Genomic DNA, 27,364 nt, shown 5'->3' with positions numbered 1-27,364 from the left:
AGCTGTTCCTGTTACTTTAAAGCATATCGTTATGCTGATTGAAGATTTTTAACTAAGCAAGTGCTACAAACCATTTTTGCGGTTTTTAATTTTTATTATCAACTTCGAAAAATAAATAAATAACTCTGCTGCTGGAGAGGCGTTAAAAAAAAAGTACTGCCTTTTACCTAAAAAATTTACGAAGATATTTAATTTGTAAACAAATCAACAAAAACTACTCATTTGTTTAAAACTAAGTTATTTCCACAAAATAAATAGCGTATTTCCTACGTACTATCTGTGCTTTTTTATTTTCTGAATAACAACGCATTGAAACTCAATTTACAGCAAGATTCACCAAAAGAGACCGTTCCGTAGCCAGTAAAGTTGTTTGTTTTACATAGCTTGAATTTTCTTCTTACACGATTCAGGCTTTGTAAAATAAACAACCATTTGCAAGTGTGTGCTCCTTTGTCTTGAGTTTTTGTCATTAAGTACTTAGCATATAATAATCATGATTTCAAGAAGAAAACATTATTTTTTAGATTAATTTTTTGCACAAGAAAAAAGCAAAGAAGACAGGGCAAGAATGGCAGACAGGGAAATATTCGAAAAAAACAGAAATAAACTGGGATTTTTTTTAATTTCCCTTTTTTTTTTAAATTAAAGCTAGTAGTTAAAAAATATTCTCTGCAGAGTCAAAACATTTCTGCGAACACCGTTTGTGTGTTCGTCTATATTATACAAGACTGCTTATAACGAGCAAATATTGCAGTCTCTTCGCACTCATTATAAGCGAGTTCGACTGTACTTTGTAAGAACGTGGAAGCATTAATTCAATGTCATAACTTATAATTTCTTAAAAACAATGAAGGTACATTCTTACCTCAGTTGTTCTGGCATTGATTGTAACAATGGCTTTATTTGGATTCTGTAAGCATGCATGAACACTGCTGTCCTTTGACTCCCCTTCCAGGTAATGGTAAAAAATCCAACTTCCACTCAATTGACGACGATGATACAAATCACTCTTTGATAAGCATGCACCACTTTTCAAAGTAGTGGGAGAATAGGATACTGAAGTTAAAGAATTGCCTGTAAGGAAAAAGAAACGCATAAATTAAGGTTCTAATCAAAAAATAATAATTATTTTAAAAATCCATTTAGCTTCACAGAAAGGAAACAATATTTTTAGACCTATTTCGCAAAATTCAGATGAAAATCTCACCTTCCCCCTCCTAAAAGTGAGCATTTAATGCATCAGCAATGAATATGATGGATGTTCTTGAAAAATCAGTGCTTCAAATAACTTGATTTAAAAACAAAAGTTTACTGGATGATTCTTGGAAGCATATAATATGCACTCCAAAAATATGTAATGTGAACAATGCTATTATTTTCAGCGATCTTATTACCTTTCATCAAAAGTTTTTAACCGTTTCTCTGGAGAGCTATTAGCAACATGTTTTTTATGGTAAAATGAATTTTACTCCATCCAGTTACAAAGATCACCTGAGCTGAACAACCAGTTATTCCTCCGACTTTGAAATGATTACACTAGATTTACCCATAATACAATATTTACCCATAAATATGTTTTTCAGCAAATCAGATGCTACACATGTAATGTCAATCTGATTGTTCCATACCTTTTGTAATTGCTTAACTTCCAATCATATTTGTAAAATATTTGTAGACCTAGCTCAATCAGCTTTACAAAAACTGTTAAGGGATGCTCCCCATCTCAACTTGGCCCCCTTCTTTCAGGATATTGGCTCTCTGACACTTTTTTTCTTTGCTTTTCATGATCCTCTAAATTTCAAAAATCTTTATTTTGGCAACTGAATTAAAAATTTCAGAAGTGCCTGTTTATTCAGACTTTTCCGCATTTTTCATGCTTTTTTTTTTTTGATGCACTACAATCGTTTGGCACGATACAGCTTATTAAGGCTCAAATACCATATAACGCAATAAAACTAACATTTTATTTTCAATCCTAAGCATAAGTTTACACTCTAATTGGAATATAAGTGCTTTAACAAGGAAACTGTTAGCAATAAAGTTTTAGAAAACAGTAAAATAAACTTAGATTTTCGTTAATGTAGAATTTAACATTTAAAGAAGACCAAGTTAAACAATTAAAATATACCTTTGAATTTGTCAATGGTACATTTGCGACGCTCTCCCATATCAAGATAGCTATTACCATTTTCTACGTGTTTGTAAATGTTTGGAAATGACTGATTATGTAAAAATGGATCTGTTGGTGGAGTAAGACCAAACTGCAAGGCTCGTTTGCGTCTTGTAGCTTGTACTTCCAGAGGAGAAAAATAGTGTGTGACACATGGCTTATTATTATAATTCTGATCAAATGATTTCCATTGCAAAGTTGCCTGAAAAACAGATTGTTGTTAGAATGTTAGAAATTCAGAGAAAATTCATAAAGTGCAAAGTATTAAGAACGTGAATCAGTGGTTGCCAACCTTGAGTCCATCACCCCCTCTAGAGATACTAACACTTACTGGACCTCCCCACTCATTTTATCTTGAAAAGAAAAATATATATATATATATATATATATATATATATATATATATATATATATATATATATATATATATATATATATATAATAATAATAATAATAATTTGGTGCCAGTGAGCATCAGTATTTTTGAATAAATGCCTAATTTAAATTTGAAGTAAAATGTATACGATAAAAAAAAGTTCATCCACTCACTCATAAACTAAAATAATAAATGAATAAAAGAACCCTTTTTACATTTTTTTCCCTTTCTTTTCTTTCTAAAATGAACTGATATGTATTTATAGGGAAATCCTTAACTAAGATCATTGATGCACTTTTCAAAAACAGAAGCAAGTTTTTATCAAATTACAATTAGTATTATTATTTTTTTGAAATTAAAATCTAGGGAAATTAATAACACTGACATTTGAGATTTTTTAAAAAATGGAAATTTTAAAATTCATAAACTTGACAATGAATGATGAAAGACTTTCTAAGACTCAACTAAAGTGTGTGGAGGAAGCTCTTGAACTTGAATTTGTTTCCCTTTTAACCAGGGTTGGCAAAAACCCGGGTTTTTTTTTAAAAGCCCATGGACCCAGGGTTTTTTGGGTTTTTTTAAATAAAACCCAAAAATACCCAACTAAAGCTGGGTTTTTTAAAAGAAATGTGGGTTTTTTGTCTTTTTTTAGGGAAAATGTAGGGTACTTGTAGCATCAGGGGTGATTGTGAGTTCATCAAAACATACCTGAAAGTTTCAAAGCGAGACCGGGGGGGGGGGGGGGTAATCTTTGGCCTCTAATACTTAAGTGCACCTTTGCCATAGTATTAAATAGTTCTGAGTCAAAATATTGTGTGTACATGTGATTAAATTTTTAATGGGGTTACAAAGTTACTTTTGAGCTGGTGTTATACAAATTATCTTGACATTTATTTGTCCATCTTAAGGGATAGGTGTCCATCTTAAGGCTCTTGCAGGTATATTTGATGAGTATTATATAATTTTAAAAAATTGCGGAAGTAGGGAGATAAAAGCATAACAAAAAAAAAAAAACATAATTCCGGTATTTGCGGACATAAAAATACCTGAAATACGTCCGAAAATACCAGAAATTCGGTAAAATACCGGAACACAAACACCCCTGTGTAGCATATTGTAGCGTAAATATATGAACAAAGCACAAGAATTGTCTTGGGGTAAAAAAAGCTGGAAAACTAGTTAAAATTCAGCGTTTTCTGAAGAAGAGTATGAAAGACGACGAAACCCAAGAATGGTGAAGTTTCAGATTTTTTAGTTTCCATGATTACCAACAGTTAAGGCAAAATTACTTCTTGAGAGATAAAATCTATTGTTCGTTTTTAATTACTACTATTTTTTTTTTGCATTTTACGTTATTGTATTTCATTTTTTTATGCAAAACTACTGTAGAACCTCAAGTAGTTTAAATCCCTATTTACTGAATTTCAGCTTAATCAAGACATTTCTTTGAATTTTATGTTGCCTGTTTTTCTATTTCTGTGTACAGATTAAGAAATATTATACTTTTTTGTAAGATAATGAAAATACTGTACATCCTATTCTGTTTTCTGTCCGACCATTTGTAAAACCTGTTAATTTCTAAAAAAAATATAACTTGTTAATTCCAAATTTGTGACGTGTCGGGTTGCAGAAAATAATTCACATGAAAGTCTTTTAGCTAGAGTAGTTTCCTCTGTACAATCTACAAATATTGAGAAAACCAGACGTGACAGGACTTAGTCAAGATAATTTGAGTTATTTATTGACCAGTTAAAGATAAAAGTTAAATATATATTTTTTAAATCTTTGAAGCATTTTTAATGCTGTTAAGAGTTAAGAAATACTATTAAAGTTCAAAATTCATTTTTTATGTCCATTGTCTGTGGTGAAGAACAAATAAAATAGAAGTTTAAATTGTAAAAGTATTTAAATTAATTACTTTTTTAAAAAACTTCTCAAAAAATTTAAAAAAACCCAAAAGTGGGCTAAATAATGGGTTTTTTAAAAAAAACCCATTGGGTCCAACCCAATTGGGTTCAATCCGGCCAACCCTGCTTTTAACTTGTGATTAATTGCCTAAACTCTTGACATTTGGTTCATACAAGTTTTCAGTTTCAATATTTGCTAGCTTTTTACTAATATTATCTATCCCCCCCCTCCCTGACGATCACCTCCAGGTTGGGAACCACTGATGTAAATGATAGAAAGAAAGAGAAGAAATATATATAAGAAATTTGTGAAGGTAATGATTAAATATAAAATGAAATAAATATTATTAGTTGATTAAGAACTATAGAAAATATTTTAAGATTTAATGTAGCAGCTGATTCCTAAGTTGCTGGTTTGCTGCAAGTAAAAAACTCCAAAGTTAAAATGATTTCAAAACACTAATTGGAACTGTTTTACAGCACATGCAAGATTTACATAGTCTGAGCATATACATGAAATATGACTACTTTTCACTTTTCACTCCAAAGTCCCCCGTACATACTTTATTTGTGGTTTTAGCAGTTGGATGAACTCTGAAGACAGCTCTGATTTTTTGATCCAGACCAGAAACTGAGCAATTCCTGGTCTAGCACCCTCAGAGGTAATGTCACTTGGAGGACTTTGTGACAACGAGCATATTTAACGTCCCCCAATCACCATTAACGAAGGTCGTGGATCTTCGGCCAACTAGGATCCAACTCGGACCCTCCGGTCACAAGTTCGATGCCTTAGGCCACCATGGCCAATATGGCTTCTGAAAAATTTATGTCTTTAAAGGTTTAAAATAGAATAAATTCAAAACATAAAGTAACTTCTTTTCATTTTGTAAGATAATTCTCAAATTGTAATCTTCGTTTTAATCAACCAATTTCAAAGTCTTTTAAAATTAAGATACTAAGAAAATGTTGCATCCATTCTTGAATTAAAATGTAAAAGCAAGGAGTTCTAGACCTCCTAACACCTTTGTACGATGTAACTTTTTCTACATCTTCAACATTATCTTCCTTTTTATTAGAAAAGTGCCAAAAAAGAAAGGAAAAAAAACCCTCAAAAAGACAGATAGGGGAATGTACCACAAAAGAGAGGAGGTAACAAATTCTTAACAAATAAACACAAAATAGGCAATTTATATATATATATATATATATATATATATATATATATATATATATATATATATATATATATATATATATAAACATGCACAATAAGTAAAACAATATACCTAATCAGTGTTCATTATTCAAAAAAAAAAAAAAAAAAAAAAAAATCAAGCTCACTAATTTGTTAAGATTTTTGAAAATACAAAAAGAGATAAAAACAAATATCCAAAGGGTAAAAATACAATTTAATCCCGTTTACCTAAACATCGAAATATTAACCTTAATTTACATATTCATCAACACAAAAACAACTACCTTCACCTCAAGTTCACCAACTTATTTTTTACGCCTGAAATTGTAACTAGCGTACAACACACTGAATGAAAACGAAATTTCTTCGTCGAGTTAGAAAACATAACATCAACAATTACATAAAGATGAAAGATTCTTCGCACCACGAAAGAGATTCAAAAAAACCTGATGTTTCGAAACTCAATCGTACCAGCTAAAAATCCACTCTGTCAGGCATCATCATATCAAGCCAAGGCCTAAACAACGGCAACCCAGTTTCACTGCACGAGTACTAATCTTGCGGCCAAAACACGAGGTAGGGGAACGATTCTGGGAATGGCGCTGAACTCGGAATTGAATTTTTCACTCGACGCTCGGCTTGATCGATGAGACGAAGGTTTTCCCCTCCTTGCTTGGAGAGTTGAGATTATTTTCACCCAGATAGCGAGAGAAGTTAGTATTGTAAAGGACTTGATGTTTCTAGCTTAAAATAATAGTAAATTTATTCCTTTTTTCTGTGAAAAACCTAAAAGCTTGTTTTGGACCGTTCGCACAAAAAAAAAAAAAAAAAAAAAAAATATATAGGGCAGAGATAAGCAACCTAAACGACCGATCTACTTTCCAAGTTTCACGAACACTAAGATCGACTTGGGGGGGGGGGGGGGAGAGATCTCCTCCGTGCTATGCCATTGGTAAAATCTCGTTAAAAAATGCTTTCCTATGTTAAAAACGTGTATTAACATTCGTACCTAGTTTACTCTAATTCCATAGTAACTTTTGTGGATATTTTGTAGAACAAAAGGCAAAGATCGTTTTTTTTCTAGAACTTTTACATCGACTATGAAAAGTTTTGAAAATATTCGAATAACTTTTAATTAGGAACTTGAGCCTAATCCGCCCCCCCCCCCGGCCTTGAAAATACGTATTTTTTTCCTCTGGCAAAAATCATTAAACGGAATGTTGTCGCGATCGACGGAAAATGGGGTCGAGATTGACCGGTCGATCGCGACCGACAGGTCAATTACCGCTGATAATAGAGTAACGTTTTCGAAGGCTGACGCCATGAAGAAAATATTTACAAACCGACATTTATCAACGATTCTCAATGTTCATTGCAAGTACTTCCGAAGCGCATTCAAAGGAAGCATTCTGTAAATCTCCAACCCCCCTCCCCAGTCCCTTAAATGGAAACACGGACATGCCTTGCATGCATGAACAAAAAGCAACTTTTATTCGCAAATGTGGTGTCACTAACGTTCGATTCACTAAATACAGTAAACAACAAAAAGAAATTCAGAGTTAAGTGCCTCAATTTATAAATCTGCTTCGCCGCTTTAAAATGTTCATTGAAGTTAATTGAAAATGTTCATTTTCCCCCCGGCCCTTTAAACGGAAAAACTGACATGCCCTTGCATGAACAAGAAGCAACTTGATTCACAAATACGAAGTCACTATATTAGATTAACAAAATACAGTAAACAACAAAAATAAATTCGGTGTTATGCGCCTCAATTTGGAAATCTGGTGTGTGTGCTTCGTCACTTTTTGGGTCATATTACTCAGAGCCGTAAGAATTTTCTGTTTCAAAGTATCTGAAGTTAATCACTTGGAAATTTGATTTTTTGAGATTATTTTAACAAAACTTTTTCAATGGTGTTGTATTGTACTAAGTGTGAGAAAATAAATTGCTAAACACGTTACAGATAGTACTTGTGTCATTCTACTACAAATAGAGTAATGCTTTGAAAAATTCAGTAGACCCTTGTTTTAAGCGGGTTTATTTTACGCGGTTTCGATTATACGCGGTTTAAGATTTGACACTTAATTGATTTTACGCGGATGCGGCAATGCCAACAGATAAAATTTTCCCCTCTTTTAAAATCCAAATTCCTAAAGATTGCAGGTTACGCATAATCAATGCATTTTGGCGTGCTAATAATCGAGCTTGGGCCACTGGAGACATTTTATGCAATTGGTTCCGGACCTCTTTTCAGAAGTTTTATTAAACTCACAGTTCAGAACTCACTGGAAGAAGAGCTTTTAGGAGTGACAAAGGAGGTCAAAACCAACGAGGATAACGACGTCGGTGACGCACAACCAAAAACGTTCTTATTGAAAATTTTGAGCCACTCCTAGACAATGAAAAATGATCTTTCTGATTTGTTAGTGAAGGAAGATTCTATCATGGAAATGACGCAAGTGATCATGGATGCATTAATGCTCTGCAAAGAATTACAGAGAAAAATTCTTAATGACTGCCAAAAGACTATCATAGCAAGCTCCTCTTTATAAACAGAACACGAAATTAATTTATGTTTAGTTTATACATGTTGTGCATAAAAGTCGATATAAGTACACAGTAAACTTATTATACAATTAGTCATCACTACAATTTTGTTATCTACGGAACCAAACTACTACTTTAACACTAGTCTTAGGTCTCAATTTACGCGTTTTCGATTTACGCAGCATTTCCGTAAAACTTAATCCCCACGTAAAACGAGGGTCTATTGTAATAATAAATTAGAAAAGTTTTCAAATTGAGTGAAATAAAAGTTTTTTTTTTTTTTTTTTTTTTTTTTTTTTTTTTTTTTTTTAAGGAGTTTGTATTAAGTAATTTGTAAAAACGTGACATAAACCGTAAATTTTTACAATGGGAATTAAAATAGACATCTAATCTTGCTTCTTTCTCCCACTTGAAAAAAATCATGCCTTCCTCCAGACTGCTTTAGAGTATGTTAAAATAGGAATATGAAACTAGGAGTTGAGACGACGCCTAGAATAATTTTCTAAGCATCAAAATGAACAACTTATGCTCCATTTTTTAATGAATCAAATGTATATAAAATGGTCAGAAAGTGGGCGCAACCCCCCGCCCCCCATTATGAAAGTTACATTTGAATGTTTAGTTTGATATACACAGTTGTTTTAAATTCTTAAGAGTCATAAACATTGGGAGGGCGGATACAGGGGGAGGGTCATGGGGGTCATGACCCCCCTAAACGTCGACACTATATCCACTGTGTTCAAACAATTTATGAATAAAATGCAAACGATTACAGTAATCTATTTAATTCATTAAAAAAATTTAACTACTTCTTTTCATTGCTTACGAAATTAATGAGTAACGTTTCTGCCCTAATAGGTACACTGTTCCTGGCCGATTTATTGCATTTTATTGACACCAAAGCAGTTACAGAAATTTTCAGCACTCAAAACCGTTGATTCCTTCGTAGGGGAAGAGGGGGGTCATTCCTCAGCATGTCCCCCTCAAACGGTAGCTTGTATTCACCCCTAGTTGGACTGAATTCTGCACCATGTTCTCGTAGATGTTTTATAGAGTTTAGTGGCGCAATCAAGGGGGGATATTCTGGGGTCGAAGCTCCCCTCCCCCTGAACTCTTGTTTTTAACGCATCTTGTCAATTTTAACAAGGTAGTTTAAATACATATAAAGGTGATTATGACTAAAAAACTCTACCCAGAAGGCAATTTCTGGCTGCACTACTAGCGGAGTTTTAAGGATTCGGAAATGTTACGCTGTGAGAACAAGGAGCAGAATTCAACTGCGAAGTTATTGGAAAAACACTATCCATTAAGATTTCAAACTGTATATAACAGAAATTCAACTATAACTAACATAAGGTTGAAAATACCACTTTCAGGCTACTCTATATGTAAACTAAATAAAAGAAAAAGGTGACATACGCACCAAATGTATGTATATGATTGGTTAAAGACAAAACTATTAATATTTTTAAATTACTTTTACAAATTTATCCTTCAGTTCATAGTCACGATAAGTCGGGGGAGGGGGGGGGGGGGGGTAATACGTGATCCAAGACTTTAGTCGTCAAATTTGGCGCCTATGGTTGATTGGTTTTATTTGCATTTTTTGGCGCAAGAACCTTAGCAGGCTATACTGCGCATGAGGTTGGAAATCTAGGAGTAAAATCAGAGTTTTGGTCGCAAAATGCGACTAACGAGCGTTTATTTCTAACATTGTTTCTGAGGGAGGTTTCCTGTAGATTCAAAAGTTATAATTTTAGCTGATAGATAAATACAATTCGAATTTGATACTTGAACAATTTACGATATACAACAACACGAAAAGTCGTATTTTTTGCGATCTCTACACGATTTATTGTGTGTTTTTAATGTATTGTACCCTCTCAACTCCTACACAAGGTCGAGGGAGTAGGGGATTTTAAGACTTCTTTACGACGCGACGATAATAGCCCATTCTGTCATTTGCATTTTTAAGATTCAAATTAAAAACTGCTTGGGCTTAAACTTCCAGCACAGAGTACCAGCGAGAAAGTTTGTTACGTAGAAAAAATAACCGCTAATTGTTCATCTTGCAAACAAAAGGATTTGACTTCAATAAATTGAATTAGCTCATAAAAGACATGTAGTTTTTATGCTATGAGTCGGGAAAATTTGTGCTTTCCTCCATTTAACAGAAGCCTCCCCTCCCCCCATGTTATTTAGAAAATTTTTAAACATTTTGAAATTTTACATAAATTCTGGACCGCGAGAATCATTTTAATATGAGGTGCGGCTCTCGGATTGAAAAAGGTTGGGCATCACTGATATAAAGCCATATATGTAAACATTACAAAATATTTGAAAGCGAAAGTCCAATTCTTCTGGGGTGTAAGACATCCCACCTCACCAGTTAAAGAGTTAAGAAACATAATACTAACTCATTACATATTTTCAGCTACCTTTTATATAAGCAATAAATAAATATCTTTGTACCGAAGAATAACAGGAAGTATCTGACGTTGTTTAGGCTGGGCTTTTACTGGTGTCATTACATCTAAAAGCTCACACCTTTGAATTGAAAAAGCGGTTCCTTAAAACCCCGAAACACGTGTATTCTGTAATCTGCGTATTTAAGCTAAACAACGTTGGATATTTCCTGTTATGCCTGTTATATATTTTCAATCCAGACATTTCACTCTCACACACACACACACACACACACACACACACACACACACACACACAAAACCCTCTTTACTTAAGTCGGGATCGTAAAGACATACCGTTCACAAAAGTCAATTAAAAAAAAAAAAAGCCTTCCTTTAGCAATATTCACGATAGCCAAAGAAAATCCTTCATTAAATTTAAATTTTATACAAAAAACCCCCTTAAAATTCCTTTACAACACTTATACGGTTTAACGGGGTGATAGTGCACTCAAGCAAAATTTTCTGAAGACAGTGTGAAATTTTCAGAAACTATGAGGAAGGTCCCCCCCCCCCCCCCCCCCGTAAAAAGTTTTTCAAAAATCATCGGGGGGGGGGGGAGATTTTTTTTTTAAGTTTTTTCTTTTTTGTAATGATTTTTCAGTTTTAGAATGTGTTGTCAGCCCAAAATTTTCGGAAACGGCAACAAGAAATTTTCGAATCACTAACATCCTTGCACTGTGTAGTAAAAGTTTCCTTTGTATTATAATGGTTATCAATAGAATTATTCACAAACATTCGTGGATTTCGAGAAAATATTTAAACTTCATAGAAAAGAGAATATGCGATTGATTCTTGAAAAAGATGAAATCGAATTAAACTGTGCGAATGTTGTGAAATATTAAATCTAATCTTGCCGTCCTCCTACCTAGTACCATCTTTTTTTTTAAACATTTTTTTAGAAGTAATAATTGAAGGTTGTTTTGAAACGGAAAATTAAAAAAAGGGTTGGCAGGGGTGGAGATAGAGTTAAATTTATCTTACACAGTAAAGCCATGTACCTTAAAGGATAATCTGCTTAGAAGTACACACAGTCGGATCCCGCTACAACGCGATCCGACTTACGCGAAATGGATACAACGCGAGTTTTTCCCCCGAGTTGATTTTTTTTTTTTTTTGCTAACGCAAATTCCACGACTGCAGCGCGAAAATATTTGGAAAAGTATCGCGGAGTGTTAATATGGCTTCATTGACACTATATATTGGTTTCGTGAATGGACTTTCATCCCTTTGGAATCACTGAAACAGGAAGTTCACTCACTATACTAGTCTAAACATCGCTTTGCTTTCGATTATACAAATATCCACTCGGTATTCTTCATTCAGTTTTTTTCATTCTACATATGAATGTTTATAAAATTGAATGGCATCCAAACGTTTTCTTTCAACTAAAGTTTCCAAAGATGGGAAGCGAAAGTTTTTGACGATTAAAGAAAGGTTCAAAATTCTGGACATGCTTGAACACTTAGAAAGTGCATCAAAAGTAGGGCGAAAATTAGGTATGAATGAATCTTCAATTCGGATAATTAAAAATCAAGAAAAGGAAATCCGTAAAAGTTATAAATTAAGTTTTAATACTGAAGCTCGCAGAGTAGTGTCGAAGCAAAATACTAACATCATGAAAATGGAAGCTGCTCTTGCATTGTGGATTAAAGGGGCTAGAAAGAGGGGTGTTCCGTTCTTTGTAAAAGATACTGCAATTTATAGTTAATAAATGGTTTGAAACAATATAAGAGGTGTTTACAAACGTCTGAAAAAATTGGGTATGCTCATAAAAAATTACTAAACATACCTTGTTCCACAACGCGAAATTCCGACTTACGCGAGGTGTCTTGGAACGCATCCCTCGCGTAAGTCGGGACTCGACTGTATTCACATAGGCACAGTTCTTAAGAATATGAGCATTGTAAAAATTACTTGCATACACAGGCGACCTGACTCAATGGGCATTAAAAAGTCTTTTGAAAACTGTATCCCTTTTTCTCTCAGGAAGAGTTGTATTGAAAATACCAGCTCGACTATTTTAAAAAGCATTGGAAATCCTGTGACTTGGCTTAATGACTAACAGATAAGATAAAGTTTAAACGTGTAATGAATTGGTCAGATGTTAAGGGCATATATCAGGTGACTGAATTGCTTATCTGCTGAGTAAGTTCGGCAATATTATGAATGATTCAGGGTAACGTTCACACATATGTACCATTCAGTTTAAGGAAAAATAAGTCCTTAAAATGTTATAAATTTTAATAATTATTATTAAACTAATTTCGGGAAGGTAAACAAGTAATTTTATTTAGCCATATTTTTTGATTAAATTCCACGAAAACAAACACATTCTAAAGTGTAAAATACTTTGATCAAAGGCAAAAGAAGTTCTCGTGGATTTTTAATTTGAAAGCGCAAAAACGGAAAAAGCAGAATTACTACACGCGCGTATGAATAGGCTCTTAAAAAAGGAATAATACACAAGCCATGTCGAAAAATGGGGGGGGGGGGATCATTTGACCCTCCGGAAATCTTATTGTAAGCCGTATAAAAAAGAGTTCAAGCCAAGCACCACACCGTACATTTTGGGTGGTACATGCGACTACACCGGTAGCAGGAAGTAATACATCGGGGAAGAGTATTTTAGGACAAAAAGATTTTGTACGGCATATAGTTAATTTTCAAGATGATCAATTAAAAGCCATTTTTAACTACACAAAACTAATATTAGTACAAAAAAAAATGGGTCAGGGCGCTTATTCCACTGATCGTTTCACCAGATGACGCTATAGCAAAAATCGCGGTCCCACAGAGCAATTAGTGATGGGCATAATCGAGTTCTCATAATCGAATCACTCGATTATTCAAGATCATTCGAGAACTCGATTACCACGAGTTCTCGATTATCGTATCTCGAGTTCTCGATTACCACTTTTCGAATTCTCGAGCGATGAACTTCTCGAGTTCTCGATTATCACTTTCCGAGTTCTCGAGCGATGGACTGCTCGAGTTCTCGAACATCACTTTCCTCCGAGTAATCGAGCGATCAACCGCTCGAATTCTCGATTGTCAATTTCCGAGTGTTCGAGCGATCAACTGCTCGAGTTCTCGCTTTGAACTTCTCGAGATCTTGAGTTCTCGAGATGTTGAGTTCTCGAGATGTCAATCACTCGAGCAATGCATTTTTCGATCGATTTGATAATCGAATGAACCTCTCAATATAGTTGACTTCTGATAGGGGTGCCCACCTAGAAAGGGAAGGGGGGGGGGGAGGTCATGGCGTAGCCTGTGCCATTGACATTTTTAGGGGCGATGTTTTAAGGGGTATTTTTCATTTTTTGGGGGGCTCTGCGATATTGAGGGGGTGCGTCTTTGACCTCAGGGGGGTACCCCTGCTTCTAAAGTGATTCAGTTGCAGGGGCGGATCCGTCACTTAGGGGGTCAGAAAAGTTAATGATTTTACTTATGAATGGGCATAGTTTTTGTTGTCTTCCGAAAAAATTTGCATTGAACCCTTCCCCCAGAAAAATATGGAGTGACTGGCGGGCTGCGCTGAGGTGCCCACAGGGGAGGTGGTTCATAGCGCAGACTGCGCCACTGAAATTCTTAATGGATGTTAGCCTTTTTTAGGGAATATCCTTCTTGAGGGTAGAGGGTGTTTTGAGGGGTATTTTTCTCTTTTTTTTGGGGGGGGGGGGGGAGGAGGTCTCTGCGATATTGAGGGGGGCCTTGACCTCAGGGCGGGTGGGTACCCCTGCTTCTGAAGTGTTTCAGTTGCAGGGGCGTATCCGCCATTTAGGGGGTCAGACGGCTGGCTTTGAAAAGTTAATGATTTTACTTATGAATGCGCATGGTTTTTGTTGTCTTCCGAAAAAATTTGCATTGAACCCTTCACCCAGAAAAATTTGGAGTGAGTGACGGGCTGCGCTGCGGTACCCACAGGGGAGGTGGGTCATGGCACAGACTACGCCATTAAAATTCTTAGTGGACGTTAGTCTTTTTTAGGAGTATCCTTCTTAAGGGGGGGGGGGGGTCCTGATTTTACCCTTGCGATCTAAATGGTGTTATTATCAAATAATTGTCTCTCGAATGTTTCATTCGAATAATGTATGCTGTCGAATGCTTGATTATCAAATGATCCTTTGGGATGCTTTGGTAGTCTAATGATATGTTTGGTGGAAGTGAAAGTTGGGGGCGCAAATAAGGTTCTAACTTGAGAGGCAATAAAATTAAAATTATATTTCAGGTAAAAAGCGGAATACTTAAGTTGAAAACCTGAGGGGACGTTTTCCCCCTTACGTCCGCCTTCGACTAGACCATTGGGTAATGATACAAGTGTAACAGGTGTTAACAAACGTTTTAGAGTCCAAATATACACATTACTGCAGACACGTGTTTCGGGGTTTCAAGGAACCCTTTTTTTTTCAACGCAAAATAGTGAGATTGTGGATGTAGGGACATTACTGGATGTCCTTAGGGACCATTCATTAATTACGTAAGGGTCCTGAGGGGGAGGGGGTTGAAAAAATGTCTATATATTTGGGGGGGGGGGGGGTTCAAACCCATTCTTTTGCAATATTTTCCAAGTCGATGTTTTACATTTGAAATTGCGCGGCCAAGTGATTTGACAGGGATTATATATTTCATTTGCGTCTGGAAAATAAATAACGTATTAGGATAAGCTGTTTTTAATTTGTTTTACAAAGAATGAATAATGTTAAACATAATAAAAGAATCGCACTATGCATGGCATGTTTTATTTTTAATTAGTATCGCATCATATACAAAAAAATGTCGAAAAAACATTCAGTCTAAATTCCTACTTTCTAGTAAATATTTAATTGCACAAAAAAGTTTAATTTAATAATAGTGAATTTAATTTCGATTCCAGTGATGTTAGATTCGTTATTTTATTATTTTGAAAAACGAAATGGAATCTTACGTAAGAATAGGGGGAGGGGTTTGAAAAATCATCCGTACCCTTACATGGGGGGAGGAGGGTCAAAAATTGCCAAAATCATCCTTACGTCACTAACGAATGGCCCCTTTCATGCAAAAGCTTACTATTTTGTTGAAAAAAGAGCACCTTAAAACTCCAAAACAATGTTTCTGCAGTACTCTGTATATTTGGGATACAAAACGTTTGTTATTTCATGTTACATCTCGGCACAAAGGTATTTATTTATTTCTTAATAAAACAAGTTTTACTTCTGTAATTTCTAACTGTAATTCCTTCCTATGGGTGCAAATAAGTTTTGACACAAACTGTGGGATTGTAATTTTTAGGAGATTTTGTCTCTTTTGGGGGTATTGCTCTTGGGGAAGAGCTTCATAGGTGTTGCGCCTTCGCTCTTGGGATGGATAGATTTGGAATGATTTTAAAATCGAATGATTGCTTTTCGCTTGCTTTATTCAAATGGGGTTATAGTTTAATGTTTGGCGTCGAAATTTCGATAACTGAGAGATTTTATAATAATCGAACGATATTCTTCGAACGAAAATTGTTAATTATCATATGAGCGGATTTATAGAGGGGCATGCGTTGTGTGAGTGGCGGATACAACGGGAGGGTCATGGGGGTCATGACCCCCTCCCTTCCACCCTAAACCTACAGTATCCGTACACATTGTGTTCAAACACTTCATGCATAAAATGTAAACGATGACAGTATCTTTTCATTTCATTAATTATTTTTCAAAGTAAATATTTGAACTACTACTTCGTTTCATTGCTCATGAAATTAATTTGCAACGTTTATCTCCAATTAGGTGCCTTATTTCTGATCGATTTGATGCTTTTTATTGACTTCCAAACACGTTCAGACATTTTTCGTATCAAAAACGGGAATTTCGTTCATGGGGGTGGGGGGGGGCTTTCTTCAACACGACCCCCCCCCCCCATAATGGTTTTCTATATCTGTCCCTGGTGTGATTCGGCGGTAAATCTTGAAACAAAGGGTAGAGAAACGCTTACTGTTTTGAACTTGACAGTTATTAAGATTAAATATGTACAATTTTTATTAAAAAGTGAGTGATAATGATAATATGGGCGGGTCTTTGGGCGACACTAGCAGGTTTAAACTTGAGAGTTGTTAAACTTAAAAATATATTGAACTAGTATTGTACAAACTGTGTAATTGAGAATTTAAGGTGGTCTTAGTTCTTTTTCGGATCATTGTTTCTTAGGGGGAGGGGGAGGTGGAATTGTCATAAGAGGCGCGCCATTGCTCACAGGAACAGACGAACACCTCTGTCATTCTATAAGGTTTCAGAATCAAATAATTGCTTCTAAAGTGCTTTTTCTTTTTTCGGATGGGGTTACTAAGAGAGCACACTTCGTTGAGATAAAGGTTTTAAAACGATTGTTAACGTTGTGTGTTGTTAACGCTGTAACAACCATGTCAAAACGTTTGTGAAATGTTTTAACGCAATGTGTTTATAATGCAGTGGTGCCCATCCCCCCTCCCCCCCTGGCGATGACAATCATCCTTCAAATGCGACGAAGAACCCCCAGAACGAGAGCCCCCTAAAATAAGACGAAAAGCCCTCTTATAAGTTACCCTCTGCTCTTCAAAACTTCAATGGCGCGATCTGCGCCATGGATCCTTCCCCCCCCCCCCGTCCTCTCTTTCTTGGGAACCCTTGTATACTATATTGCTTGTTGTCGAATGTTCGGTTATCGAGCGTCTCAGATAATTTGAAAATCCAATACGTAATCTGCTTTTCAGAGAAACTTGGTAATCAATGTGTCCTTTTTGAGGACCAGCGCACGGAAAATGAAGCGCAGCTACGAAACCTTAAATTCCGAAATGGACCGTCGCGAGTCAAAGCATTTTCAGCAGTTTTGCCTCAACACACTTTACAAAAAAAAAAAAAAAAAAAAAAAAAAACTCATAAAATCAGCACATCAATTGAATCCAAATTTTTAAGTTGAGTAAATAATACACTAATCAACATTTATGAAAATATAAGGAATATGACATTAAAAATATAAGGAATATGACATAAACAGAAGCGAGTAAAACAAGAAAAACATTTCAACTCAACTACGCACGCAAAAATAAATGCTACGCACACAAGAAGTCACAAATATCTTGCGTATGGAATTTAAAAAAAAAAAAAAAACAATAATCTGTATAAAATATAATTTTTATTAAAAAAATGGGTCAAAGAGTGGAAGCTAAAACTAATTCCACACGACAATCTTCAATATTTCTTTTTAATGCATTCAGAAACATTTCAACTTCACTCCCTGCACTTTTAATTACATATTTAAGTCAGCGAATGAAAAATAAAAATAAAAAAGAGCGAATCAAGAAAGAACAAAAAATTATGAACTTCAATGCACTTCAAGCCACACTTGTAACTTTGAATGCGCCGGGCATCCCAATCTTCTGGAAAACGCAGCCAGAAATATTTTACCCTCCCACCTCATGTATCAGTCAGATTAATGTAATTCTACTAACAAGAACACACACACACACACAAAAAAAAAGCAAAAGCAATAAACAAGAATAAATGAGTCCTTTTGCGCAGAGCAACGATTCCCCTACTTGTTTACATATTTAACTTCATGTTTGAGAGATCGAAACCGTTCGAAATAATCACGTGATATCTGAGAATCATTACTTTAAATGCATAGCCGTTCGAATAAATCACTCAAAATGAATGTAAAAAAATTAAAAAGGTAGGGTTGTTTATTTTACGTAGCATAAAATGAGTGAAAGAAATTCAATCTAGGTAAAATAAACAGCTTTACAGACACAAAAGCAATCTTACGAAGCTCATCCTAAGAATAAATACTTTGACCTTGAGCAGGGCCGAATTTAGTAGCTCTAACGCCTTAGGCAATATTGACAATGCCGCCCCCCCCCCAATGAATAATAACTATAATAATAATAATGTAAAATAATAATATATTAATAAAACAAAAATAATAACAAAGTGCTTGAAGTAAAAGTGAGTTTTTAATTCCAAACTGGGTTTTGCATAGACAAGCACTGGTACACACTTTAAAATATCTTTTTTAACATTAAAGTAGTGCATCTTATGGCACTAAAACTGATATTAATATTTTCAAAAGACTTTTAAATCACGCAATTTGCCACCGCTAAAATTAAAATGAATTTCTAGTTAAATTCCGAACTATGTTTTACATATCCAAGCACTGGTACACATTAAATTATTATTATTATTATTATTTTTTTTTTTTTGAGCAATCACGATTGCTTATTGCTCTCATTTGACCGTTTTTGGTGTCCGTGCCTTTTTCAACTTGAACCAGAAGCCTTCGCAGCACCACCGCCCACCGTCCTCTGCTGGCGGCGCGGCGCGGCTGCTCCGGTTTTGAGCTATCCGATTTCCTGGTCGGAGGCGTCCATATCCTACACACACGCATGTTCACACACATACACACATACACACACACACGACTTCACACACATACACTCACACACGCCTACGTGCATACACACAGGTCTACGCACACACACAACTATGCACACGTAACCGCCCAGGAGGAGAGGCAGGCTTGGGGGGGACAGGAGACGTTTCTAGAAACAATAACTCCAATGAGTAGGTTCCTGTCTCAGTTCGTGATTGCGAAAAACATAATTTGGATTCAAAATTTCAGAATTCAAATTAATTTCTTTTGGTTTTTAAAATATGAGAAAAACTTCTTGTGCATTTTTTTTTTTTTTTTTTTTTTTTTGCCAAATAGTAATTAAAAGGGGAAATTTTTAAACAAAAACAAAATTTTACTCAGTAATAGCCGAGGAAAAAAAGTGGGGGGGGGGGGGGGGCAACCTTCTGAACGCTAATTTAAAAGATCGCGCAAACCATAATTTTCCGATTTTTACCGGTGATTTTACGCCTTTTTTTGCAATTCGAAGGAAATGAAGACACTCTTTAGGTGTTTTTCGCGGGCTTTCGAATAGTACCTGAATCAAAGAAATCGGATAATTATTTGGAGAAGAAAGAGCCATTTAATGCCATTTTCGGGCTCTAAAATGAAAATTCGAACGGTTCGGTTCTTTTCTAGCGTTTGAAAAAAAAACCTACGTTTCTTCTCCGGGTGCCTAAGTACCTCCTGCCAAATTTGTTCGAGATCCGACGTAAACTATGGATTTGTATAGGGAACATACACACACATGTACAGCCTGAGTAAAAACTTTAAGGACAGTATAATTTTCTTTGAAACAAGAAGTTCTGTCTAGAACTAGACGAGCCTACTTTCCCGTATACCCATACTACTTTCTATTACCTGATCAATGTTCTCAAAAATAGCTAAAATCGCAAATTTTTTTCAAATATATTTTTAAAATAATTTAAGCTGATTTCTAGGAATAAAATATTCCTCACTTATCTAAAAAAAATTAGATGCGTAAAAAAAAGAAAAAAAAAAAGCAACTTTTAAACAAAGCAGCTAATACACTTTTTTACATTAAAAAATATTTAACAGCTTTCAAAACGAAAAAATAATAATTAAAATTAATAAGCTCATTAAAATAAATTCATCATATCAAAAAAAAAAAAAAAAAAAAAATCGTTAATTTTCCCCCTTTTGCCAAAAACAATTTTTAAATGAATTAATGCGCTTACCAAAATAAATAAAAACAATAAAATGTCAACTTAAAGAAATAATTTTTTATTGTCAAAAAAAAAAAAAAATCGTCTGCGCATATCTTTATGTAGAAACATAAATGACTTCGAGTTTATTCACCGAAAACTGAATACCTAAATTAAAACTTTAGCGTAAAAATAAAAACAAGTCAGATCCACAATAATTATTTCACAGTCAAAACCATAGCTGCGGAGTCGGAGTCAATCTCATTTTGGGATAAAGGAGTCGGAGTCGAATATCTAAGAATCGGAGTCAGTCATTTGTCCTCCGTGTATAAATTTTTGCAAAAGCTACGAAGTCGGAGGAGTCGGAGTCCGATTAATTGTCGGGCACAGGAGTCGGAGTCGGGGTCAAGTGCCCCTAAATTCTTGGAGTCGAAGTCTAGAGTTTGGCGTCAAGAGCTATTTCCAACAAAATTTGTTTGAAGTAAATCCGCCTTCAAGTACGGAATCTACACTGACTTTCAGTTTCCCCATAGGCGCTAATGTTAAGGGATTTGAACTGTTCAAAATTGAACAGAAAATTGTTCAAATCAAAAAGATATTTTATATACAAGTTTTTCATCAAACGCTTTTTCCTACAAAGTTTGTTTGAAGCAAATTCGCCTCACACTTCGGAATTGCCTTGAATTTCCCCGTAGGCGCTAATGTTAAGTTTTTTTGAACTGTTCAAAATTGAACAAAAAATAGTTCAAATCAAAAAGTGAAGTATGGGAATGAGATGTCCTTGCCGAGATCTTTCGAACAAAAAAAAGTTTGTTCGAATCGGACTATTCATTCAAAAGTTATTAGGGGGGGGGGGACAGACAGACAGACATTTTTCCCCATCTCAATACCCTACTTTCCAATTTTTAATTTTTCAATATTTATTCAATTATTTTATTTATTTTTGACTTTTTTTGTTTTTTTGCGATATTTTTAAGATGCATTATGCCTTCTTTCATGCTTTCTTCTTCTTTTTCTGTCTTTTACTGGGAAAGTAGGCTAAAAAGGAAAATGAAGTTAAAGGGATTTCATTATTATTGTATTATTAATTATTAATGTTCATTGGTAAAAAATAACGCAACAGACAGGATTTGTAAAGCATGCAATAACCAGAAAAGCAGTGGTTTATTCAAAGTTAGCATTTCAGCTTGAGTAAAAACTTAAAGGCCACTAGTATTTTTAAAAAACTGCAAGTACTTATTTTGTATAAATGTCACCTCAATTAACAAGATTGTGGAAACCCTTCAACTTGCTGTTTTGTGATTAATTTCGTCAAAGTTTTTGTCTTATTTGTGATGATATCGTAAGGTAAAAAGTTAACTGTTCAAGAAAGAGGGCAGATTGAAGCTTTTTCTTCAACAAGGATAAGTAAGCATACTATTGCGAAAAAATAGGAAGATCAAAGACTGAAGTCAACATTTTTGTTTGATTTAAACACAATTACAGGGCTCCCAACAGATTTTAGCCATAGAAAAGGGTAAAAGAGGACCATTTTCAGTCAAAAAGGGGAACAAAGAGGACCAGCTAGGAATAAAAAGAGGACCATGGGAGTACCATTCATAGTTAAATCCAGGAAAGCACCAAAAGGCAAATTAGCTGTCTGCTGCTAAATATGTGAAGGAAATTCGTTAATTAACCATAATAATTATTTTTAATGATACACTTTCTTTATCACCTTCTATAGAACTGAACTTTTTTTTCATTGAACTAGATTAGTTACACGAACATTTGGATGGGGGGAGGGGGCGACAAGCAAGCATGTAACTATCCATCTTACAGAGTAATTTTAATCGAAAAATAAATTTTCTACTAATTAACAAGTGAAAACTGGTTGATTATAAATAATCAGCTAAGTGATCGATGAATCAGTGCATACCTAGTTAAGTCCTTTTAGATACAGTAACACCTTAGCACATAGTCATTTACAAAAATTTTCACGTAACCAGTTTAAACAGAACTGCTTTTGATATAGTCGGGGGCTACAGGGGAAGAAACTGCAAATTGTGATAAAATTATGCAACTCGGCATGCTTGTAGACATTGTATAAACAAAAAATTTAGGAAGGGGAGGCATTCCAAAATCCCCCCAAAACCCCCCTGGCGGCCATTTTTGGTCCAAAAACAAAAACGGCGATTCTTTTTAAACTTTCGTTATTATAATTTTTTAAATCATTGGTTGTGTCATTCCATGGATGTTTATTGCATTTTTTACTATTTAAAACTCAACAAAATGTCTAATTTCAGAAATAACTTCACAAATAGTGGTTTTTAAAAAAAATCGATATTTTTAAATTGTGAGTTCCCTGAAGTGAATTTTTTCCCCCATAACAGAATTACACGTTTCTGAATTTGAAGATACATTACATTGGTGTTATACCAAAGTAGGGTTCCAGTTATCCGAACTCTAATTGTCCGAACTGTCCAATTATCCGGTCATGATGCCCCTCGTTTTAAATGACTGAGCAGGCATAATTCAAACTAAAAAAAGAATAAGGACCTGAAGAAAGAAGGGGGAAATTTAATTGCAAGACAACATAATTCTAATAGAAATAAATTTAAAATTGAATTTTAGTTTCTGTTCATTATTATTATTACTATTGTTGCTGTTGTTAGTTCTCCGTCACCCAATTGATCCTCATTAGGCTTTTCCCCATATTATATTAAAAAAAACATATACATAAACAAATTCAAGTTTTGGAGCACCGTATTAAAGCTGGTGCTTTTAAAATTAAAGTTTATTAGATCATAGTGTTACAAATTCTGTAAATAGTAATTATTGAAGTAACGTAACCTGTAAATAGTTTCCCGTAATGAATATACAACCCCTTTACATTCGGCTAAAGTATACGACCCCCTATTTCTTTTTTGTTCATTGATAAAATTTAATAACGGTCTACTATTTTCCAGAAGCGTTTGGAATCTTGTGGAATATTTGAGATTTCTTTCGATGTTTATAAAAGCGTCCCGCGTGATAAAAAGTTTAGTTTCGATTGAGAATTCCATAGACTAATAATAAGAGTAGACCGAGCTATGGCAACCCTTTTGCTGCTCATAAACCAAACCATGTGACTGGTGGATATACTAGCAACAGCGGGCGTTAATCGTAGCAGACGATCAACGCCAGCGCGAAATAAAATAAATAGAATTTATGGAACACGGAAGAATGATTTTTTATGGAGTCCGATTTGTAAATTTGTTATTCTAAGTTGTAAATATTTTGTTAATATAGTGAGTTTTTCGTTTAGATAGTATTGTGCATTTTCTTTAGTCAATTTCAATAACTCTCTAAGCAATAACAGATGCAAGCGACCAAGAAGAATCAGCAAACGGTAAGATTTTTACCTACAGTTTCAATTTAAGATACCGATTAGTACATTTTTGCGTTAACGCAAAACGTTTACGCCATTTCGTTCACGCCAACGCTGACAGCTCCAAATGAAATAAAAGTTACCGAAAACTGATCAAAAACTATTACTAATGTCAAAATAATACATAACTAAAAGAAAAACAGTTCAATCTCTGCACCTGGAAGTTTTTTTTAATGAAAACACATTGTCTTAAAATACATGTCGAGTGCCAAACTATAGATAATGCTGCCATCTAGCAACCATGCTGCCAAAGTCTTCACCAAGCCCTTCCACTAGTCACATGATACATCTATGAACCAATTTTCTTCATCAGCAAGAATGAGAAAGCTCGGTCTACTCTTATTATTAGTCTATGGAGAATTCGAACTGAGAGTGTTAGCTCTGTTTATTGCGAGGAATTTCGCTGTGTTGTTTTTCGTATTTGGAAGTAAATACGTGTGTAACCGTTGAGTTTACGGTGTTGAGTGATATTTGTTTAATTGCTGATGATTAATTTAGCAGTTGTTAACGATTTCTCCTGTACATAGTGTAAATAAAGCTCCTGTGTTTTTATCAAGAACTGTGTCGTCCTTTCAAGAAAGTTGGAAGTCCATTCGCAACTCCAACGAACTGTAGGGGGCACTGAAGTCACTGTTTAATGGCGGAATTGAAAACTAAAACAAACGCACATGGTAACGATGAAAATTCAAGAAGCATTACTAAACGTCAAAGATTAGTTCTAAGCAGCTATTTCCATGATGTTGAATTCGATATTTATCAATTCTTGATAAAACTAATTAATAATTGTGGCCTGACAAGAACAACAATTAATGCTAGAAAATTCAATATGACATTACAAATTATTATCGAAAGAAGATGATACTTCTTTGCCTTGCTTGGCTAACGCTTATTTTTTTTCCATTTGTAGCTGAGTTATTTCTCTCGAATTCCCGAATCGGTTCATTTAAAAATTTTCTGTTTCGATTTTTCTAATTTCTGAGTTACGATTTAATTGTGTCATGTTATGCAAATCATCAACAAAATTCTCACGGATATATGGTGGTAGTTTTCTTTTCAGTTGATTGACCATTATTTCTTTTCACTTATCGAATTCTGTAATCTTACTACCATTTTATTCCACTCATGATAAAAATTAAAAATGGTTTAACTAAAAACGCGAAATCTCGCCAAGGCTACTTTGCTCGCACAATACCAAAATTATAACCCTAAACAAATTTGGCGAAACCTTTCAGCTGAGAATAAAAGGAATAAAGTAAATTCTTTCTAGGTTAAACATTTTTCATTTTGTTCTACGATAATAAATCCAAGAAAATATTTTGCATACTGTCCATTCCAACTAAATGCTGCTGTAAAATATGATTAGTTAAAATAATTTAAGATTAAAAAAAATTCATATTCTTACAAATTCATACAATAAAAAATTTTACCTGGTATAATGTTATCCAATTTTGTTAATCCAGAGTTTTCTTGTTTACGCGTCCACCATTTAATACTTTTTTGAAAGAAATAAGGAAAACTAACATTATTTTGAGAAGCTCGAGAATACTCTTAGGGGACGAATTAATTTCTGTAGCTGAAAGCAAACTAAGACACATCGATTGCGTTAATAAATACTCAGAACAAACTGCCTGTGTTTACGTCAACAGACACACATGGAACTAAAACGTGGCAATGTTTTAGTTCCATCGGCAGTTTTGTAAATCACCGCAAGGTAGCGTATTCGAGCGCTGGAGTTCCGAATAGCTGCCAACCTCAAGATAAAAAAAAATAGGAGCACTGAAGGAAAAAAATAGGAGCAACGAGGGTTAAAATAGGAGCAAGAAATTGTGGCCCGTGCTAAGCCTTCCTTCTGTACCATAAGCTTCTTTAAGTTTTAAGCACCATTATAATGCTTTTTTGAATTTTCATGTTTGATTTTCAGCAAAACTACAACCAAGATTAAAATAAAATTATTTCCCCCCCCCCCCCCAAAAAAAATAGCATCGTTACGTAGCTACATATTGAGAAGTAAAAAAACATAAATGTTTGATTTAATAAAACTGCAACCTCTTTTTAAATATTTTTTTAATGCATATACGTGTATTAAAAATGCATTGCATAAGAACATATTGAAGAATAAAACACACAATATACTTGTCATGCTTGGAAGTAAAGCTCTTATGTAACTTCATAGTAAAGGTTAATTCTCAGGAATTTTCGAAGTGGCCACTAGACCCCAAAGTTTTAGTGGCCAACACTATCGCTAAATTTTGAAATACAAACGGGGGGGGGGGGGGGGAGTTTTTTACAACTTTCACAAGTAAATAAATGAATAGGACTTTGCACATTCTAAAAGAGTGTTATTCAATACTCTTTTTTACACACGGAAAATTTAAGTTAAAATAGGTTTCTGATCTTTTTGCAAAAAAAAAAAAAAAAAAAAAGAATAAATAAATGAGAAGTCAACAGGAAACGGCAGTTCAAATAAAACAGTTTCAGTTTATAGCAAAACCTCCAAGACAATGAGGATCAAATACAGATGAAATTTCCCTTAAAAAAAAAAAACATTTTTTTTTTTTTGCATTGTATGTTATTTTTAATAGTTTGTATTGAGATAAATATCCAATTCTGTTTTCAGAAATTTAGGCAATTAATAATCTCGTCTACTTACATCTTGCGGAAGACCAAACATGGCGACTACGCAAAAAATTAAGGTAATAGATTTTTGAATTAGTTGTTTAAAAACTATAATTTAGACAAAATATATAATCAGTATTTAGTAGTTAGCATCTAAAACAATGAGGATAAAATAATATTCTAGAGAAAAAAATTTGCATATTTCAAGAAAATAATTAAGAATTTTCTGAAAAAAAAAGGCCCATTTTCAATTATTTTCAATAGTTTGCATTGCAATAAACATCTTATTCTGTTTTTGGAAACTAGGTCATTAAAAGAGACTTAAGTACTTAAATCTCACAAAATGACCAAATATGGCGACTAAGTCAAACATTAGGATAGAAATGTTTGAACTTGTTGCATACAAGTAACTTAAAATCCTCATGAAACTACAATTTAATTGAAAATATTTAGCAAAATAGCTTCCAAAGCAGTGAGGATAAGATGAAATTAAATAGTATGATTTCTTTCATTTCTCAAGAAAATTATTTAAAATATTTTTAAAAAAAAATTGTAGCACATTTTACTTTACTTTAATGATTTTTCAGTTAAGAAAAACATCCAAATCTGCTTCGTCTTTGAAAACTTAGGCACTTAGCATCGTCGACTTCCATCTTGTGAATGACCAAACATGGCGGCGATGTTTTACACGCGTGCAGCTGATATGCTCGATCAAAAACTGATGTTCTCCGATCGACGCTCCCCTCAGTGTTTATCCTGACACTAATGCTTCCAAAGCATCAAATTGTCTTCTCTTTTGTTGAGTTTGTACATAATTCCTGCCTTTAAGGATAAGAAAATTTCTTCTGAAATCGATAAGTGAAGAAAAGTCGAAAAATCGGAGTTTATTGGAATAAATCGGATTTTCGGAGTACGCAATAAAAATCGGAGAAACTCCGGGAAAAACGGAGCACTTGGCAGCTATGGAAGTCTCGCCGGATCCGTTACAATTGGCGCCCAACGTGGGGCTACTTTAGGACTTTCTTGGAGTAAGTGTGACTTTGGACATTTTTTTTCATAAAGACTTTTTGAATTTGGACTTTATTTTTATGGTGATTACTCGCGCAATGGATGAACAATTAAAACAACTTC

At 34.3% G+C, this 27,364-nt stretch overlaps 1 protein-coding gene across 1 annotated transcript in view; it reads right to left on the bottom strand.

Annotated features, from left to right (window-relative positions):
- Positions 1–26,288, bottom strand: part of LOC129217445 (PAS domain-containing serine/threonine-protein kinase-like) — an 86,241-nt gene extending 59,953 nt beyond the window's left edge. The window contains exons 1-3 of the mRNA XM_054851748.1: positions 26,268–26,288; positions 2,129–2,372; positions 866–1,074 (exon numbers count right to left, since the gene is read on the bottom strand). Coding sequence (XP_054707723.1) covers positions 866–1,074; positions 2,129–2,372; positions 26,268–26,288 — 474 coding nt within the window. The remainder of the gene's footprint in view (positions 1–865; positions 1,075–2,128; positions 2,373–26,267) is intronic.
- Between the last annotated feature and the right edge of the window lie 1,076 nt (positions 26,289–27,364).

The sequence above is a fragment of the Uloborus diversus genome, chromosome 1 (genome assembly GCF_026930045.1).
Source record: "Uloborus diversus isolate 005 chromosome 1, Udiv.v.3.1, whole genome shotgun sequence".
Classification (NCBI taxonomy): domain Eukaryota; kingdom Metazoa; phylum Arthropoda; class Arachnida; order Araneae; family Uloboridae; genus Uloborus; species Uloborus diversus.
This window is presented reverse-complemented; position numbering and strand designations above follow the sequence as displayed.